Source organism: Chrysochloris asiatica, unplaced genomic scaffold, assembly GCF_000296735.1.
Source record: "Chrysochloris asiatica unplaced genomic scaffold, ChrAsi1.0 scaffold00054, whole genome shotgun sequence".
Taxonomy (NCBI): Eukaryota; Metazoa; Chordata; class Mammalia; order Afrosoricida; family Chrysochloridae; genus Chrysochloris; species Chrysochloris asiatica.
The window spans coordinates 14,729,605-14,749,713 of record NW_006408572.1 but is presented as its reverse complement, the minus strand read 5'-3'; the positions used below and the strand labels follow the sequence as shown (position 1 = coordinate 14,749,713).

General features: G+C 39.8%; 1 protein-coding gene across 2 annotated transcripts in view; it reads right to left on the bottom strand.

The window, feature by feature from the left end:
- The window catches only part of MAP2K4 (mitogen-activated protein kinase kinase 4), a 135,027-nt gene that overhangs the window by 87,749 nt on the left and 27,169 nt on the right, over window positions 1-20,109 (bottom strand). For both annotated transcript variants that reach the window (XM_006863436.1, XM_006863437.1), the window contains one exon: window positions 3,341-3,443. In XM_006863436.1, the coding sequence (XP_006863498.1) occupies window positions 3,341-3,443 (103 nt within the window). The remainder of the gene's footprint in view (window positions 1-3,340; window positions 3,444-20,109) is intronic.

Genomic DNA, 20,109 nt, shown 5'->3' with positions numbered 1-20,109 from the left:
GGTCCTCAAAACCTAGCTTGTGTTGACACTCACCAGATGCCATTCGTCCTGCTTTTCACCTCATCTCCCTGACCTGTCTATCCAATTCTAACTCAAATCTTGTTCTTCTGTGAAACCTTCACCAAACAGTTCATACAAAGAGATCTTCCCCTTGCTGGTGCCGCTCATGTAACATTCAGTCTATGATACTTCATGCCAATTACTGGAGTCAGTTGTAATCTCTTGGAGTTTTATTTAAATTGCTGTTTCTCAGAAAATAAGAATATATAGTCTTCCTTTTTTTGTATTATTCTTCCAGAGGATCATTATCCTGAAGACATTAAATAAATGTCAGCTGGATCTGAAACTACCTCCTGGGACATGTTACAACTTCATTAGTTGCCTGTTCATATTATTTCCTAAATTCATGAATAATTTTGATATTTATAGTCATCACTGAAAGGCAAAGAAAAATCAGCTGAAAGAAATCCCAAGAGGAGGAAAAAGTCACATTTTCTAATTGCAAAGTCCTCATTCTGAAGAGAAGGAGCCCTGGTAACATAGTGGGTTACAAAGTGGGCTGCTCACCACAGGTCAGCAGTTTGAAACTACCAGTTGCTCCTCGGGAGAAAGATGAGGCTTTCTGTTCCCATAAAGATTTACAGCCTCAGAACCTATACAGGATCACCATGAGCAGGAACCCACTCCAGGGCACCTCACCATTTCCTGAAGAGTAATCAGCAATAGACTTTCACAGCTGATGGCACACAGCCCAGAGTAAGAGGACAAAGGGGCACCATATGGAATGGAACGGGAAGGCCATAGAAATGCACTGTCTTAACCAGTTGTTCTTGTTGTTAAGTGCCATTGAGTCAGTTCTAACCCACAGAGACCCTGTATTAGGGTTTCCAAGGAGTGGCTGGTGAGCCTGAACCGCCAACGTTGCAGTTCATCGCAATCCTGTCTATCACTAGTATTCACACTAGTAGCTGACTGCTCCTGCTTCAGATCAACATACTACGTCAGAAATAAAACTTGAAAAAAGTCTGGATCTAAAATTTTTTAAATATCAGAACTGAGAGAGTGCTAAAGACTCCATTCAAGGCTAAAAATGCCTTTTACCAAGTCCTCTCAAGCTGTATTACTTACTGAGGCAAGCCAAAGGACGACAAACTTCTGGTTGGAGAATTACTGTGGCTCTGCAGGTTAATGCGGTAAACTGCAACGGCGGTTTGGGCCGTTAAGGCTGGCAATTCCAACTCACCAGCTGCTCCTTGGAAACCCTGTATAGGGTCACTATTAGTCGGATCCCAACTCAATGGCACTTAGCAACAACAACAAGTGTTTAAAGTATACATGGGGAAAAACTAATTTACTCAAATTTGGGGAGGGAGTTTCAAAAAGTTCATGAAAAAGTCCATTATCTTTTATCCATTTTGAAACTCTTGATATTTAACACTTTTTTCTTTTTTTAAAAAAAGAAAAACCCATCCACGAATTCTCCATACACAAAGAAATTCCAAAGGAAAGAGAGTATAAGCATGAATATTTTTCCAATTATAAATGTTAAGTCAGGTTGATATTCTACTGGTCCATAGGAGCTTCGAAGGACAAAATAAACTGGTAAGTATGGCTACAAATATTGGATCTTTTATTTCTTTGATTCTACTACTTTGTTCAGAAGTCAATCAAGGTAATATAAATAGACTGGACTGCAAACAACAACGTCGGTGGTTCAAGCCCATCAGCTACTCCAATGGAGAAAGATGAGGCCTATACAGGGGCATTATGTGTCGAAACGGACTCGCCAGCACTTAACAATAACTACAGCAATGTTCAACCTAGAAAGAGTTTTGTAATAACTTTCACCAGAAACTCTGGGAAATGCGGAAGGAGGGTATTTAGACCGGCTGCTGCTGGCACTCTGACTCGCAAAGAAGTGCTAAATTTACTTCCTCACTGTGGCCCCCACTTAATGTTTCAGCGAAAAATGAAACGTCTGGGACTCAAGGCTAAGCTCTGACAAGAAATCTAACCACAAGCACCAGTCAGCTATAAACTGACAGAAAGCACGCCAAGTCAGGTGCACTGTTACTCCAGAGTTCATTAAAAATACCTTTCCTTCCTTCTAAGCCCATGGGTGTATATATGTATACACACACATCCTTGATCTTTAAACGATAAATTAAAAAATAACAGCAAAATACCCTGTTAACTATTTGTAAATACTATGTACATCAAACATTAAAAGTAGCATTAAATGTGCCTCTTTTAAAAGAATATATGCTTAGTCAAATAAGGCTTGAATACAAAATTTTTGAGGAATTACTAAAAATCATAAAACCATGTGTTCTACTATTTTTCTTTACCTTTTTGCACCTGCTTTATAGTCCTCAATACCAGGATTAGTTGAACATTATTTTTATGAAGAGAAAGATCAATGTAAAACCACTAGCTTTCACACTTGCTGTTCAGGATCCTTTTGTGGAGAAGGAAAGAAGGGTTTACTAACAGGATAGTTTAATTCTATCAAAAGTTTCTGTGTAAACATTTTAAGATAGTATTTTAATTAGATGTTTTATATAACATTTTTAGTGAGATGCTGTAATATTTCTACTCTTTCATATAAAATAGTCACTGAAGAAATATATCACTCATTGGCAATTAACTACGACAGGGAAATCTTACAGGCAATTTTAAAATAGTCTATTCTGTGTCCTGTGTAGACCCAGTGTGGCACTGGTTAACGCGCTGGACTGCAAAGTCGGTTTGAACAGCAAGGTCAGCAGTTCAAGCTTACCAGTCGCTCCTTGGAAACCCTATACAAGGTCACTATAGGTCGGAACCAACTCAATGGCACATAACAATAACGACAACATTCTGTCCTCAACTAAATGGGGATGGTTTGTGCAGATGTCCATAGGGCCGTTACGGTTTCCAAATCCAGTAAGAAAGGGATAAACAATATTCTCAGCGTTTAGTACTTAAGAGGAAGGAGTTCTGATATAAACACACCTACAGCTTCAGCTTTCTTCTCTCCAAGTAAACGTCAATAACACAAATTTTATTTTCTTACATCAGATACAGCTTTCTACTTCAACTCATATAGTACCATTTCAAATGGTCTGTAACATAATGAAAATACCAGTCTCAATGTTTAAAAAGCAGGAGAAAGACGAGGCTTTCTGCTCCCATAAAGATTTACAGTCTCAGAAGCCCTCCCTATACAAGGGCACTATGAGTTAGAACCGACTCGGAGGCACACAACCAACTAATCATGTTTATAAAAAAAATCATAAAAATAATAACTAAAATTCTGTGCTGGAGTCGAGCCTTCCATCTGATTCCCATGAATACTCACATGTGTGGGTTCTGAACTCCTGTAGGGTTGGGATTCAGAGTAAACCTTGTTGTAGATTTGAAAGGTGGATTTGCAAAATTCAGCTTCAGTGCTTTGCGTTTACCTGAGAAATAACAAATAAAAAGTAAAAGTTTCAAGTACTATAAAAAAAGGCAGCATTCTGAGGGCATAAAGAAATTCACACCAGAAGGCAGAAAAACAACTTGCTAATTTACCATACAGTTGATGTACTGTTTTGAAAGGCAACAAAGAATTTATCAGAATTTTTTTAAAGTAAATACAAATTATCTCTAATTGATACTAACTATAAATTACACTTTGTGCTACAATACAAAAGATAACAGTGTTCAGTGCTTTGAGTCTTCATTGTTCAGCAGGATTCATGCTTTTGCAAATGAAAGTACCAATATACAGCTCATTTACTTCAGCAGATATATTAAGAAATGCTAGTATATAAAGTGTTATACTTTAATTGCCTTCAGTTTAATCGTAGCATTTTCCCTTAAACTTAATATAAACAACTAAGAATCTGAAGCATTTCCCAACCTTAATGAGCTAAAAATGTTGTCATACAACAAGCTTCTAGTTAATAACACAGGTATTATTCCAAACAGTCATTTATTTGAGGCAGTTTCTTAGGGAAGAGAAAGGGAGGATTCAGGAATCTCTGTACTTATTACACAAATAAATATGCCCATTACTGAAAAGCCAGAAATTTTTGAAATATAAAATAAAGATTACATATAAATGCCCAACATAAATCAGTGTACTTTCTACAATAGACCTTCGTTTATAGGTAAATACACACATGTATCTTTTCTCCTCTAAACCTGATATCAGGCCAGGATACTATTTTGTAACATGTTTTATTAACTACCCACATGTCTTTCAATATCAATAAATCTAACAAGTTGCATTTAAAATTCTGGATCTTTATGTTTAACAGAGTTGGATTTGCAAATTTGTTGTAAATCTTGTTTGCATGCTTATATTAAGGATAGTTCTTCTAGCGCTCTCTTCACTGTTTATTTCACACAGAACCACCTACTTAAAGAACAGTTTAGTAATCCCCACACCACCTCAGTGGATTCAGGACACTCATTGTTGCTGTTGTTAGGTGCCATCCAGTCGGTACCAACTCAGAGGACTCAAACTCTTTCAGATTGGTGTTCTCAGAGACTGGCCGTTTAACGAGAAAACGGGAATTCCGAAAACCTGGTTTTGCTTACTAAAAACATCCATTTTCAGAAATAAGAATAGTAGAATGTTTCACATAATTGAAAATACCCTTTTTAGGTGCCCAAGATGCATTCTAAAACCATTTTTATCTGGCAGCTAGGAGAGAAAGGACACTCATAACCAACCTAACAAACAGCTGTTAGCAATGAACTGTTTCAAATCATGGCACCCACATGTGCCCAAGAACAAGTGTACTCCATACGGTTTTCAAGGGCCGATTTTTCTTTCTCCTGAGGCACCTCACGTTAGGGTTAAGACTCAAGCCACTAACCTTTCTGTTCACAGCAGCATATGATAACCACTTACACCACACCCAGGGACTCTATAAAAAGGGGGAGATAAGACTAAATAAAAATATAAACTCTGTATGATACCAAAAAATTCTATGTTACTAAAAATATTTAAATGAAAACATCCTTGCAATACAAAACCAATAATTCTAAATATATAAAGTTGGTGATGGTGGTGCCATCAAGTCAGTTCTGATTCATAGCAACCCTGTATAAGGTTTCCAAAGAGCAGCTGGTGGGTTTGAACCACCGACCTTGTAGTTATCAGTTCAGTGTTTATCCTACACTGCCACACCAGCTCACAAATCAAAAGAACACAAAAATTGGCAGGAATATGAACAGTACAGTAAAACTGAAAAGGAAACAAAAAAAAAATTAAAATACACTGTGTATGGTGGTGGTGGTGGTGATGTGCCGTGGAGTCGGTTCCAACTCATAGTGACCCTGTACAGGGTTTCTGAGGCTGTAAATCTTTACGGGAGCAGAAAGCCTCATCTTTCTCCCACGGAACAGCTGGTAGTTTCAAACTGCTGACTTTGCGGTTCGCAGCCCGATTTGTAACCACCAGAGCTCCTGTGTATGTTACGTTCCATCAATTCAGTTCAGATTCATAGTGATCCTGTATAGGGTTTCCAAGGAGCACCTAGTGGATTTGACAACCAGCCTTGCAGTCAGCAATCCAATGCTTATTGTACAGTGCCACACCAAGAGACCAAAAATACACTAACCAATACCAAGTATGCATATATATTTTGTTGTTCAAGTGAAAGAGGTAATGTTTAGGGTTTTTTATTACATTTTTTTTTTCATTCTTCCTCTATTTCCTTATTTATTTTAATGATAATATGTTGATCAGAGTAAGGAGGTGTGGTGCAGTGAATTATCTAATGACTCTTCAAGCCATAGTCTGTGACTCCCAACACAGTCTGTGACTCCCTGCTGGGTCTGCGTAAGAGAAGGTGGGAGAAGATACTAATAGGACAATGATGCAGGTGTGGTGGTTAACAGAGTTGATTGTAATTGTAAAAACTTGAAACTCTAGCTTTGGTATAAAAACGAACCATCAGCAGGGCGGGGCAAATGGGGAATCTGGCTACCATCCAAGAAAAGAGAAGCGTGGAGAGCATTCTTTGAGCTTCAAGATCCCAGTGCATTAAACCTCCTCTCTCCAGGGACAGAAAGCTGTGACCCCAGAGGAGGGGCAGAGGAGCAGCAGCAGAACCAGAGCCCAAGACAGAACGACTGGGACTTCCAACCCACGGTGCAAGTACAGCTGAGTGACTTTGGGGGCAGAAAGCTTGCTTGTAGAGTGGGGTGCCTCCAGGCACGTAAGTGGGGGAGCTAGAGTGCCTTCAGGCTGAGGCTTAGGGTGGAGTGCTGTGTCCTGTGGACAGTTATCAGCAGCTGACTGGACTGTACCCTGAGCATTTCTGATCCCAAACTGTAACCTGTTAACCTCCCTAGTAAACCCCGTAACTGTACATTATCTAAGTTCTGTGTGGCCCTTGTAATGAATTATCAAACACAGCTGAATAGAGAAGGCTGTGGAAGGAATGTAGGTGCCTCAAATATTGTGGAGTTAGTGTCAGAAGCCAGATTCCTTGCAATGGCTTCAGATTCAGGAAAGAGTTTTGTAAGAAAAAGAAAACCTGGGAGATAAAGCTTTTGATTCTTAAATGGTTGCTCTGGTGATTAATTATAATGATAAAAGGAATGCAAGATGTTATGCTGCAGCTGAGTGGAGAAAATCTGCTACTTGGCGTCACCTGGGGCAAAAAGCCAGATAAACAAGATGGCTGATAGGGGCCTACGGTAATACGGGTTCTGTGTTCATATGACTGTACTATGGACACTGACTGCTTCTCCTACCTGTTAAGTGTTAGGGAGTCGTTTCCAACTCACAGCAACCCTGTATAGTTGAGTGCTTATCCTATAGCACTACACCACAACTCCTCCTACCCAGTATTATAAAACAGACCATCTGGTGTGATGGGAACTAATAATGGTTATTTTGATTACAGAGAGCTTGTAAACAGGCGTTAGCCCATACTTAATTAGACATGCTAAAGGGGAATTAGGAATTGCCTGCAAGAAACAGGCTTTATTTGAAACCAGTAACCTGTATACAGAGTAAAGGGCTTAGGTGGAAACCTGAGCCCCACCAAGAACTGCTTCAAGAAAACGAGATTTATGTTTAAAGGAAAGACCTGCCAAGAGAAAAATAAATGGAAATTTGAATTTCAAGCAAGCAATTTGTTGTTGGGTGCAATGAGGTAGGAAAAGTCTGTGCCCATCACAGAAAATCCAAGTCTAAGACTGAACGTTAAAAGAGTTAGCAAGCAGATAGCCTGGTATGCTTACTGGTGAGTCCACTTGGTGAACAGAAGTGGGGGAGAATGCAGCAGTGAAGAAATTAGTTGAGAGAAGAGGAAGGGCTAGCTGGACTGAAGTTTCGGGTGTTATTTGACTCCTGAGCTTAAATGGGCACCAACCTGCCCATAGGGGCTAGAGCTGAGAGAGCGAATGAGGGAACCAGCTAGTCTGGCATGCAGGGAGGGAGTGTATGGACTCCCAAGCTAGCAGCTGCTACCCATTTGACATAGCGAGGATGGCTAGAGCTGAAATGACCAAAACCAAACTGAAGAAAGAGATGTTTAAGCATGTATAAACTGCTGCAATTCTAATGACTTGGTGTGGACTAGACATTGCAGATGCCTAAAATTCCAATAAGAACGTAAGATTACATAAAGGAACATGTTTGTTTCCTCAGAGGACTGGGTTCATAGGGATAGGTAATTTTGAAATTGTCCATCTCAAATGGGAAGGGGAATAAAAGCATGAAGTGGCCAGCTTATAAGCTTTCATGGATGTGTGAATTACAGTTTAAATAATAATGGATCCAGTTAGCCCATCATGTATGAAAGGGGCAATGGTTAGAACAACCAAGGGGGTGGCCTATGGTGTAGTGACTTACCTATGGCTCTTCTAGCCATAGTTTATAACTCCCAACAAACATCTCTACAGAGCACCTCAGAAGCAGTAGGGGAAGTGGGGTGTAATCTCACTGCAATCTAAGAAATGGAGCATGTCTTTTGGACCCCCAGAACCCTGCACATTGAGGCTACTAGACCCAGGGATGACACCAGAGAAACAGCAGAGGAGAAGCAGCACAATCAAGAATCGGAGAATGAGGCAGAGCCATGGACTTCCCAGCCCACAGAACAAGTCAAACTGAGTGACTCAGAACAGTAAGTTCGCTTGTAGAGTAGGGTGCCTCCAGACACTTCAGTGGGGAGATAGTTTTGCTGACAATGCTAGAGCCAAGTGCCTTCAGTGGGAGGCTTATGCTGGAGTCGTGTGTCCTATGGGCATTTATCTGCAACTGACTGGAACAAGTGTGCCCCCTGTACACTCGACTCTAAATTGTAGCCTGATAAACTCCCTAATAAACCCCATAACTTTGTTATCTTGAGTTCTGAGGGATGGCTGCAACTATTCATCAAAAACACAACTGAATAAAAAAGGCTGTGGGAAGATGATTTGGTGCCACATACAATGCTGATGAGACAGTAAATTGATACAATTTTTCAGGTGAGAAAGGTTCAACGTGCAAAACATTTAGCACTTACTTCTTGGGAAATTTGTAGTTGTTAGGTGCCAGCCAAGTAATTTCCGACTCAAAGCAACACTATTAACACCAGAAAGACAAAGTGGCCAGGTCCTGCAACAGCCTCACAACTGTTGTCAGGCTGTTGCTGCCCCGAGGTCACCCATCTTTATCTTTTTTGCTGGCCCTCCACTTTACCCAGCATGATAATCCTCCTTCGTGTCTGAAATATGAGAGACAAAAGTCTTGCCATTCTGGCTTCTAAGGAGCATTCTGGCTGTACTTCTTTCAACAAAGATTTGTTCTTCTGGCAGTCCACGGTACTTCTAATATCATTCTCCAGCACCACAAATCGAATGCATTGATTCTTCAACAGTCTTTCAAACTGTCCAACGTTCACATACAAATGAGGTGACTGAAAATATCATGGCTTGATCAAATGCAACTTAGTCCTCGAACTGATTATCTTTGTTCTTAAGCACTCATGCAGTAGGTTTTCCAAATGTAATGCCAAATTTGATTTCTCGACTGTTGCTTCCATGATTGTTGATTGTGGATGCAAACAAAACGAAGTCTTTGGCAACTTCAATCTTTGCTCCATTTATCACAATGTTGCTTATTGGTTCAGTTGTGAGGTTTTGTTTCCTTTACATTGAGGTGAAAACCATACTGAAGTTTGTAGTCTCTGATCTTCCTCAGTACTTTACTAAGTCTCCTCTCCGCTTCCAGCCAACAAGGCTGCATCATCTGCACATCTCAGATTGCTAATGAATCTTTCTCCAATGCCGATGCCCTATTCTTCATGTAACCCAGCTTCTTGGATTATTTGTTTAGTATCCAGAATGAGTATGTACTGTGAACAGATAAACCCTGCCACACACCCTTCCTGATTTTAAAGCACTGAGTATCCCCTTGTTCTGTTCAAATGACTACCTCTTGGTCAATGAACAGGTTTCCTCATGAGCACATATAAGCTTCCTGCAATGCACATTCTTCAATATTATCCATAGTTTGTTATGCACACAGTCAAAAGTCTGTGTAATCAATAAAGCACAAGTAAACATCTTTGTCAGATTCCCTTTCAGCCAAGATGCATATTACATCAGCAACCCTATCCCTAGCCTGATCCTCTTATGAATCCTGCTTGAACTTCTGGCAGTTACTTGTTGATGAATTTAGAAAAACAACTTGTATGAGATATTTATGATATTGTTTGATTTCCATATTTTGCTGGTCACCTCTGTTTGAAATGGACACAAACACAGATCTCTTCTAATCAGCTGAACAGACAGCTGTCTTCAAATTTCTTGACATAGATGAGTAAGCATCTCCAGTGAGACATTAGCTTGTTGTAAGATTTCATTTTGTGTTTCATCAATTTCTGGAGGCTTGTTTTTCACCAATGCCACCAGTGCAGCTTGGACTTCTTCCTTCAGTAACAATGGTTCCAGATCATATGCTACCTCTTGAGATAGTACAGTGACTGTATTCCTTTGATCTTCTTTTGATACTTTCTGTATCGTTCGATATTTTGCCCATAGCTCCTTCAACACAGTAAGTCAAGTCTTACATTTTTTTGAATTCTTTCAGTATGAGACATGCTAAGCATGATCTTCCCTTTTGGTTTTCTCACTCTGGGTCTTTGTGCATTTCATTATAATATTTGACTTTGTCTTCTTGAGCTAAACTGAAATTTTTTATTCAGCTATTTTGCCTCCTCATTTCTCCATGCTGGAGAGCAAGTTTCAGGGTATCTTCTAACATAACATTTTGATCTTTTCTTTCTTTCTTGTTTTAATAACATTTTGCTTTCTTCCTGTATAATATTCTTGATGTCATCTCACAAGTCTTCCTGTCTTTGGTCATTGGTATCTAATGCATCAAATCTGTTCTTAAAATGATCTCCAAATTCAGATGAGATATGTTTTCAAGGCCATATTTGGCTCTCATGGACCTGTTAAAAGCTTTCTTCAGCTTCTGCCTGAACTTGCATATCAGCAATTGATGATCTGTTCTACAGTCTGCCACTGGCCTCATTTTGGCTGATGATAAGGCGCTTTTCCACTGTCTCTTTCTACAGATGGAGTCACTTTGATTTCTGTGTATTCTAGCTGGTGTGGTCCATGTGCATGTGTCTTTTATGCTTAAAAAAGGTATTTGCAATGAAGAAGTCATCCTGTCTTGCAAAACCCAATCATGCAATCTCCAGCATCATTTCTGTCACAAAAGCCAAATTTTCCAACTACTGAACCTTCCTTTGTTGCCCACTTGTGCATCGCAATCACCAGTGATATCATTGCATGTTGACTGCATGTTGATCATTTTCAGACTGAAACAGTTGGTAGATGTCTTTACCTTCATGCTGGCTGGCTTTACTGAGTGGTTCATATTCTGAAGTACTAACTGGTCTTCCTTGTAGGTGCATGAATATTTAACTGTCACAGACAGCACTGTACTTCAGGATCTTGAAATGTTCTTTTTGACCATGAATGTTGCTATTCCTCTTCAAGTGAACATTTCCAGATTCAAAATGGCCTGTACCTATCCATTTCAGCTCACTAAATAAACCCTGGTAATATAATGGATTATGAGCTGGGCTGCTAACCGTAAGGTCAGCAGTTCAAGTCTACCATTCGCTCTATGGGACAAAGATGAGGCTGTCTGTTCCCATAATTTACAGACTCATAAATCCTATACAAGGTCACTATGAGTTGAAACCAACTTGGTGACACACAACCACCAACCAATTCCTATGATATAAATCTTTATGTATTCCATTTCATTTTGAAAACTTCTAATTTTCTTAGATGCATACTTAGTACGTTCCTTGTCCCAATTACTAACGGATGTTTGCAGCTTGTCTAATTTTGCATTGTGTGCCCCATCAGCAAATGAAAGTCCCGAAAGCTTTGCTCCACTCACATCATTATGGTGAACTCTACTTTAAGAAGACATCTCTTTCTTAGTCATATTTTGAGTGCCTTCCAACCTGAGGAGCACCATATCTGACAATATTCTGCTAGTCTCTTCAGTGGAGAACCATTAAATAGTGGTCAGCCTCTCCTCCTTCCTAGGCTTTGTCTGGAAGCTCCATTGAAACCTGTCCACCAGGGGTGACCCTGCTACTGTTTAAAAAGTATCGGGGACATAGCTACCAGCAAGCTACTACAGCATAATTAACTGTCACATAACTGGTAGGATGCTGTAAAAAGTTCAGATTTGTGGATGCTGAGATAACATGTGTTTTGCACATGGGATAAATGTTGGATCTTTTAAGGGCCAAATACTAGCTAGTCCTCCCAGAGTCCTAATCCCTGGAACCATATTATATGGTTACATTTTATAGCTATCACTAAAATACAGATTTTGAAGAAATGAGATAATCCTGGGTTTTCCAGGTGGATTCTAAATATCACCATAAATATCCTTATAAAAAGGGGGTGTGGAGATTATACACAAAGAAGATCACACAAAGTAAAATCAAGGTGAATGAAGAGGAAGGGAAAGGCTGCCATTGATTACATAATGAATCAAAGCTTGCTGGTAACCCCAGCTGGGAAGCTGGACAAAACAAGGAACCAGTCAGTTCTCCTCTAGAGCTTCCAAGGGGAGTATAACCTTGGCAGGGCATAGATTACAGCCCAGTGAGACGACCTCTAGCCTCTAGAATGGTGAGAAAATAATGTGTTGTTTTAAGTATATAGCAATTTATTACAGCAACCACAGAAAATGAATACGCCGCACAAAAATCTGTCTGCGAGGACCCCAATGCCACTGCATTTGTAATACAAAAAAAAAAAAAAAACCACTGCCATTGAGTCAATTCCATCTCTCAGCAACCCTATAGAACTGCCCCATAGGCTTTCCAGACTGCAAATCAATCTTTATGACCCCAACTGCCAAATTTTTCTACTATAGAGTGACTAGTAGGTTCGAACCACTGATCAATAAGCAGCCAAGCATCTACCCACTAAACCACCAGGGCTCCTAAAAGATGTTAAGTTTTGTCCAGTCAGTTCCAACTCGGTGACTCTGTATAGGGTTTTTGAGGAGCAGCTAGCTGATGGGTTTGATCTGCCAACCTTGCAGTTAGCAATTCAGTGCTTCACCAGGATCACTAAACTATTATCTGTTCTGTTAACTGTTAAAGTGCCGTCAAGTCAGTTCTGACCCACAGCAACCCTGAGAGCTTGAATTGCCAACCTTGTTCAAACCAACTTTGCAGTCCAGCACATTAACCCACAGTGCCACATACATATGTAAATAACAAACATTGTCAGGCTAAGAAGTAATTTAGTTTTCACTGAACACAGTACTGATATAATCATTTTAATTCAAATATAACATTCTAACATATTCTGCACAATGTATAAACTGTATACTAAACACAAGGGAGCTTCAAAAAATTCACGGGAAACCAATTAAAACATACTGGAAATTTTCTACAAATTCTGAAGCCCCTTTGTAAAACTCTTACTTTCCCTGATCTTATGAAATCATAGAGTAATTATTCTGTGCTTACTGGACTTTAAACATTACTTTGTCCTATACAATGTGGCCCCATATTGCTGCAAAATTCACTTGAATGTCTTTTTCATTCTCATTTGTTAATTTTAGATTAATTTCTGCTTCAATAAACTAACTTGCTTTGAGAACTAGAATACCAAGTTTGTCAAGTAATTTTAATTTTTTTTTAGTTGGACTCATTCCACAACCACACATGACTGTTTCGCAGTTTTTGCACCTCCATTTTCCCCTTTCTTTAGGCTTAGAGGGTGTTTTGGGTAGGATAATCAAATGAAAGAGTGACCTGGGAAAAAAGTATAGGGATAGGTGGGCAGGCTCCACCTATATGTCTTACGGAATTCTGGGCATATGAAATGAGCTCACTGGGCTGTTCATGGTTATTTTCATTAAGAGAAGCGACCACAAAGAGATCTACATATAAATGTCATACCAAATAGGTTTCCAGCAAGAATAGCTTTTTAACTATCTGCAATACTAGTCTAAGTCAGATATCTGCTACCTTACAATTACAAAAACAGAAGTAACTGTAACACTATTTGAGGGCCTTTATCAGCACTACAGAATCACACTTTTACAGTATGTATGTATAACACCAACAGTTCACTTGACTGACTTGGAAAATGCTTAGAACACTTAAGAATTCTTCAGAAGAAATACATGGCATCAGTATCCTACACTGCCTGACTTAATATGTAAAAAGGTACACTAACACAACTCCCAAAAGCCACCACCAAATTCACAGATGCAAACACTGAAAGCAAATTTACATCTAAAACTCATTTATAATTCAAATGCTTATGCAATTCATTTCCTGTTAAAAATAACCTTACTAAGTAATCAACTATGATAAGCACTTTAGTTATTACATTGCCAAAGTATAAAGGAAAATTAGAAAGTCTACGGAATATTGCATAAAACCTATCTTACCACTTTTGGAGAGTACTTTACAGAGAGAATACTCTCTCTGATCGTGAAGTAGTATCTGACTACAGCTCCTTTGAAACCCTGTAATAGGGTGGCTATGAGTTGGAACCAACTAGTTGGCACTTAACAATGTAGCACTACCTTTAGTAGATTGGTCTTACAGAAAACAGAGAGAGTTCAAAAAAAGTTGACAAGGGAAACACGTGGACGTGGACTCAATCCTGAAAACTAGAGCTAATTTCACAGATTGTGAAGTTACTGGTTTTTATAATGAATCTAAGCTAAAGAAGAACATACATTTTCAAAATTAGTGACTAGTTTCAAGATTTTCCTCTGGTTCAAAATAACAGTACTCTTTCATTTAGCCTAAAAGAGTTGTAATTCAGTAATTCCAAAGAACTTCACAATCATATATTTGAATGAGTTCAATCAGCATAAATTGCTTAAATCAAAAGCTGAAAATTGCCTGTCAAGTGGTATGTGATTCAAACTACCTGGTGTCATCCAGTACCTGCAGATGGTAAAAAATTGGTAAAAAAAAAACAAACTATATCCAATGCAGGTGAATGACAGACATAACAATTACTATGAAAACCGAGAGAAAAACACTGAAATTCAAACTTTCAAAAGACAAAGTTCAAAGGACAGTAGTCAATCTTGGCAGACAAATAATATTTTACTGTAAAATAAATAACTACGATTAAAATTTATGTAAACTTTTTGGGTATGTATATATATATATATATATATATATATATATATATAGAGAGAGAGAGAGAGAGAGAGAGAGAGAGAGAGAGAGAGAGAGAGTGTGTCCTGGTGTGGCACTGTGGGTTAATGTGCCAGACTGTAAAGTCAGCAGTTCAAGTTGCACCAGCAGCTCTTTGGAAACCCTATACAGGGTCACTATGGGACGGAATCAACTCAATGGCACTTAACAACACACACACACACACATATATATATATACATATACACACATACACACTATGTGTACACACCTACATATGTAAATTATACTTTCTCAACACGGCAATCACGAGCAATACATTGGAGTCCTTATAGTTCATTTGTCTCAAACAAGCACACAAGCATAACAGAATGTGACTGTACTTCATAAGCCAGATTAGAATGCACTCTATACTTCAGAAGGACTCCTGGTGTGGAGCTGTAGAATCAGCACTGGACTTCAAAGCACAGGTCAGCAGTTCACACCCACCAGCTACTCCTCAGAAACCCTACATAGAGTTGCTATAAGTCAGAACCAACTCAATGGTACTAAACATACTTCAGAAGCATCTGTAATTATCCTGAAGACAATTCAAGTATACATTCTGAATGGTTGTTATGTGCCATCAAGTCGGTTCCGATCTATAGCAACGCTGAACAGGGTCCGAGGCTGTAAATCTTTATGAGAGCAGAAAGTCTCATCTTTCTCCCACAGAACAGTTGGTAATTTCGAACTGTTGACCTTGCGGTTCACAGCCCGATTCGTAACCACTACGCTACCAGAGCTCCATATATATATATGTATGTGTGTGTGTGTATACATATGTATATGTATATTTGTTGTTTTATATAGTTATATTTAATATATACATAGTTATAGTTAAACTAGTTTTTATATTTAAACTATATATATATATATATATATAATTTGTTGTTAAGTGCCATCGAGTCGATTCCAACCCATAGCAACCCTGTGTAGGGTTTCCTAGGAGCGGCTGGTGGGTTTGAACCACCAACCTTGTGGCTCAAACAGACCCTGCGGTCCAACACATTATCCTGCAGCACCACACCAGGATATGCCTAGAGAACACACCAGGGAGACCTAGAGAATAAGTAAAAATATACAATCTTCAATATACAAATGTAGGCACTCAAATGTCATTTCCACATCTCACTATTAGTAATATTTCACAAATGATCTATTGAGATATTTGCAGGCATATTATATCACCTAGATTGAACAGTGTTCTCATCTCAACAAAACAGAAAAAGCTGATCAACACAATCATCCCATAACCCAAGCCCCAATGATTTTGTAAGCACAGACTCTACATGAACATAGAAGAGCTGGAACTCCAGTTATACGACTATTATAAGAGGTTCCAAATGGATACCCAACAGACAGCAGTCACCTCTGTGAATACACCTGCACCTCAGTTCAGGGCACAAGAGAAGGTGCCAATAGGTCTCTGAATTTTAAACTGTCTCAAGCAGCATCCTTCAGAATCCTTTATTGAGAAAAAGGGCCTCACGTGCACACCTGCACTAACTGAAGTCATGCCGTATCAGTACACCTGTCACTGATAGTCCCGTCCAGAAAGGGAGTATAGCACAGCAAAAATTCACAGGTACTCAGCACTTTGCACAGGTACACAGACCACTTTACATCCATGTACTGTTTGAAACTCAGCCAAATCTGCAGAGCACTGATGCTTTTAAGCTCGAATCTGTGATCAACAGGCTACAGAGCCCAGTGAAACACACCTGTGTTGATCAACTCCTGAAAAACTTTCTTTGCAGAAGAGTCAACTACCTGTTGTTCTCCTCTGTAATGTGAATGCTATGTGTGGGGACCTCTGCCTTCCAATTAGATTCCTCCATGTTCAAACTAAGCTCCTCAGCTCCCCAAAGGATTACATTACCTTCTCACCATGCATGAATAGGAAGATCCTAAGATTTCTGGGAGACCATGCACTTAAATGACTTACTTTTTGACAGCCATCATTCTAGTGGTCAAGTCAACAAAAGTCACATGACTTTTCTAACTCACGCCAATACCTCCGAACCCATAGTGACTGCAGCGTGACCTCACTCATCATCTTCCCCCACGGTTCACACTGTAGATAACCTCAAAAGAACTTACTTAAACTCTAGCAAGGACCCTAAGTACTCACTGGTCTCAGTTTACAATTATTTCTCCTGCTTTACAAACTCCTAAACATCAGAGTCCTCGTATGGTACTGTAGGATAAGCACTGGATTGCCAACTAAAAGGTTGGCAAATCAAACCCACCAGCTACTCCTCAGAAACCGTATACAGAGTCGCTATGAGTCAGGACCTATTCAACGGCACTTAATAACAATGATATGAAGAAAAAAAATCAATGAAAGAAAAGCAAAGCTGTTTTTGGTTGAAAGTCATTGACCTGGAGCTCTGGGGTAATGTATTTGTAGCATCATTCTAGTTGGGAAGCCACCAAAACAACCAGATCTGACTTCTCCTTTTCCAGAGAGTTTACTAAGAATATGTTATATGTAAGCAAGACAGATCAACCATAAATAAAGCCTATTCTTCTCTTTTTGGTAAGGTTTGGTAAGGTGGAGAGTCAGAGAAAAAAAGGAAGACCCCCAACGAGTTGGCAGCATAGACGGACTCAAGCGTGGCAACAGTAGAGTTGGCCCAGGATCAGGCAGTGTTTCGTTCTGCTGTGCATAAGGTAGCTATGGGTCGGTATCGACTCGATGACACCTAACAACAGTCTTCCCTTGTCTGGCCAAAAGACTACTAAGTATTCCTACGAGTCACAAATAAACAACTCTTCTGGTCTCAGCCCATATAAACTTCATTAGCAAGTGGACTGGGGTTTTTTTTTAAATAACTATTAGGCAATCTAACAACATAGTATAGGTATAATCTGGGTTCAAGAAGACACAGTATGTTGATCTTTTGGTGGTGGTGGTTGTATACTGACGAATTGGTTCTGACTCATAATAACTCTGTACAGTGTTTTCTAAGGCTGTAAATATTTTTTGGAACAAAAAGCCTCACAGTTAGCGGCCCACCATGTAACCCACTACGACACCAGGGCTGCTTTGTTGATCCTCTACAAACAGAAAATCCACCACTCATTCACTAAAACCGATACACCTTCTCTCCTCACTCTGGACAGGGTAGGTTCATTGTGCTTTATGCAAAAACGGAAATCACATCAAATCACAAAAAGGAGGATAGCTACATCATTATATAACTGATAACCATGGGCCAGCTAAGTGGAAACATATCTTTGTCACAGCCAGCACAAAAGTGAGATCACGTGAGAAGATAAACTTTATCAATGTTTTTCACTATCACATATGAAGGGTTCCAAAAAGTTGGTGGAAAGAATTATAAGATAAAGGCATTTCTCCATGACTATTCTGAAGCCCCCACATATCAATGTTATTGTTGTTATTAAGTGCTGTTGAGTCAATTCCAACTCATAGTGACCCTGTATAGGGTTTCCAAGGAGCAGCTCGTGGATTTGAACTGTCAACCTTGTGGTTTGCAAACTGTTATGATGTACCATATTATCAAGACTTACCAAGCCAGGTGTCCATCATTTGGCTGACTATTTTATGATCTTCTTAAGGCAAAGAATTGCACGTACCCACATTATGCTAATCCAGAAAATTCACAGTCTACTTCCTTTCCCTGTGGCCTACAGGATAAGAACTAGACTGTGAACCGCAGGGTCGGTGGTTCAAACACAACAGCTGCTCTTAGGAATTGTCCGTTATAAGTCTGAATCAACTCAATGGCACTTAACAATATTATCACAATTAATTTTTCACTCCAAGCTGACTTAGCTCAACTCTCCAAGACACACCTGACATTCTTACCCAAATGCCCAATAGCTTATCACCAAACAAAAATGTTACCACCATCTGAGACTTTACTTATAATAACTCTACTATCCACGAGGATATGTCCTTAAGAATCAAGAGGCAAAAGAAGGAATTAATTTACTTGTAGCATAGTGGATTATGAGTTGAGCTGCTAACCGCCAGGTCAGCAGTTCGAAACTACCAGCTGCTCTGTGGAAGAAAGATGAGGCTTTCTGCTCCCATAAAGATTTACAGCCTCAGAAACCCTGTACAGAGTCGCTACATGTCGGAATCAGCTCAGTGGCACAGAACCACCACCACATTTTATTAATTTTAATCCAATTAAGACATTTTGAAATATCATTAGATTGCACTCTAGCATGACAGCAAGGCTAAATTTTACCTATCATCAGTACTGATAGCTGGACACCACCTGCACTCAAATTAAAGTGCCGGGAGGTCGGCCCTAACTCATAAGACCCTGTATAAGGTTTCCAAGGTGCACATTGTGGGTCTGAACCACTAACCTTGTGGTTAGCAGTCCACTGCTTATCCTATAGCGCCACACCAGGACTCTATAACTAAAGAAAAGTTAGCTACAAGCTTTAACTAGAGAAGTGTACCTAACTGATAGAACTTCATGATCCATAAATCAGTCAACCATTCTCTGGCTTTAAAAAGTCTCTATTTGAGATTCCTGTGAACCCAGGTGGAGACCTGGTTGGCCAGTTGTGTGGCAAGACCTGGGGACTCCTGGGCCCAGAGGCAGTGACATAGCCACAGAGGACTAGAATGGAGAGTGAAGCATCCAGCTCACAAGAAGAAAGGGCATATGCACAAGAACACCCACACTTGCAGATAATACCCACTTGACCTGGATTCAATGACTGGATGATCAGAGCTCAACTAGAAGAAGAAAGAAGAGGAAAAAAAAGAGTAATCTGATACAATTCGATGAACTTGACCTACACCTATGGATGCAGTTGCTCAAAAGAGGGAACAAATCTTTACAGTGAGGATCATTCCCACTCCCTCCATACACAGAGTAGACAGGGATGGGCAACTTGGACATTGACTACCCAAAATGGGGGGGGGGGGGGCCTACAAAGGCAAGTGACTGGCTTACAAGCTTTCAAGAGGGAGCCTAGATCCAGAGGGCATGGAGGAAGGTAGAATCTCCACTGAGTAGTATCCAATCTGTCTGGGCGGGGCTGATGAAAGGAGATAGGGATAGGTTCCTTGTGGTGCAATGGTGAATAATTGTTATCAGGACTTATTGTGAGGGTTGGAAATGTAAAGGCAGACATTTTGTAGTAAAAGGAGGGGAGTAATTGACTTTGCAGTCCAGGAGCAGAGGTCCCTGGAACCATCAAGGGAGAAGAGCAATGTGCAAGACCCTACCCAGAGAAACAGTGACGCCAGAGATGGAGGTAGAAATGATGACATGGAGAGAGAGAATGGTTGGGGACTCTAGACCCAGAGAGGGGCTGTGTACTGATGACCAGAGGGCAGGCTTGCATGGTATACCCTTTGGTTGATTGATGATGCATGGAGGTGACTATAACCATGGCAATGAAACCATATACAATA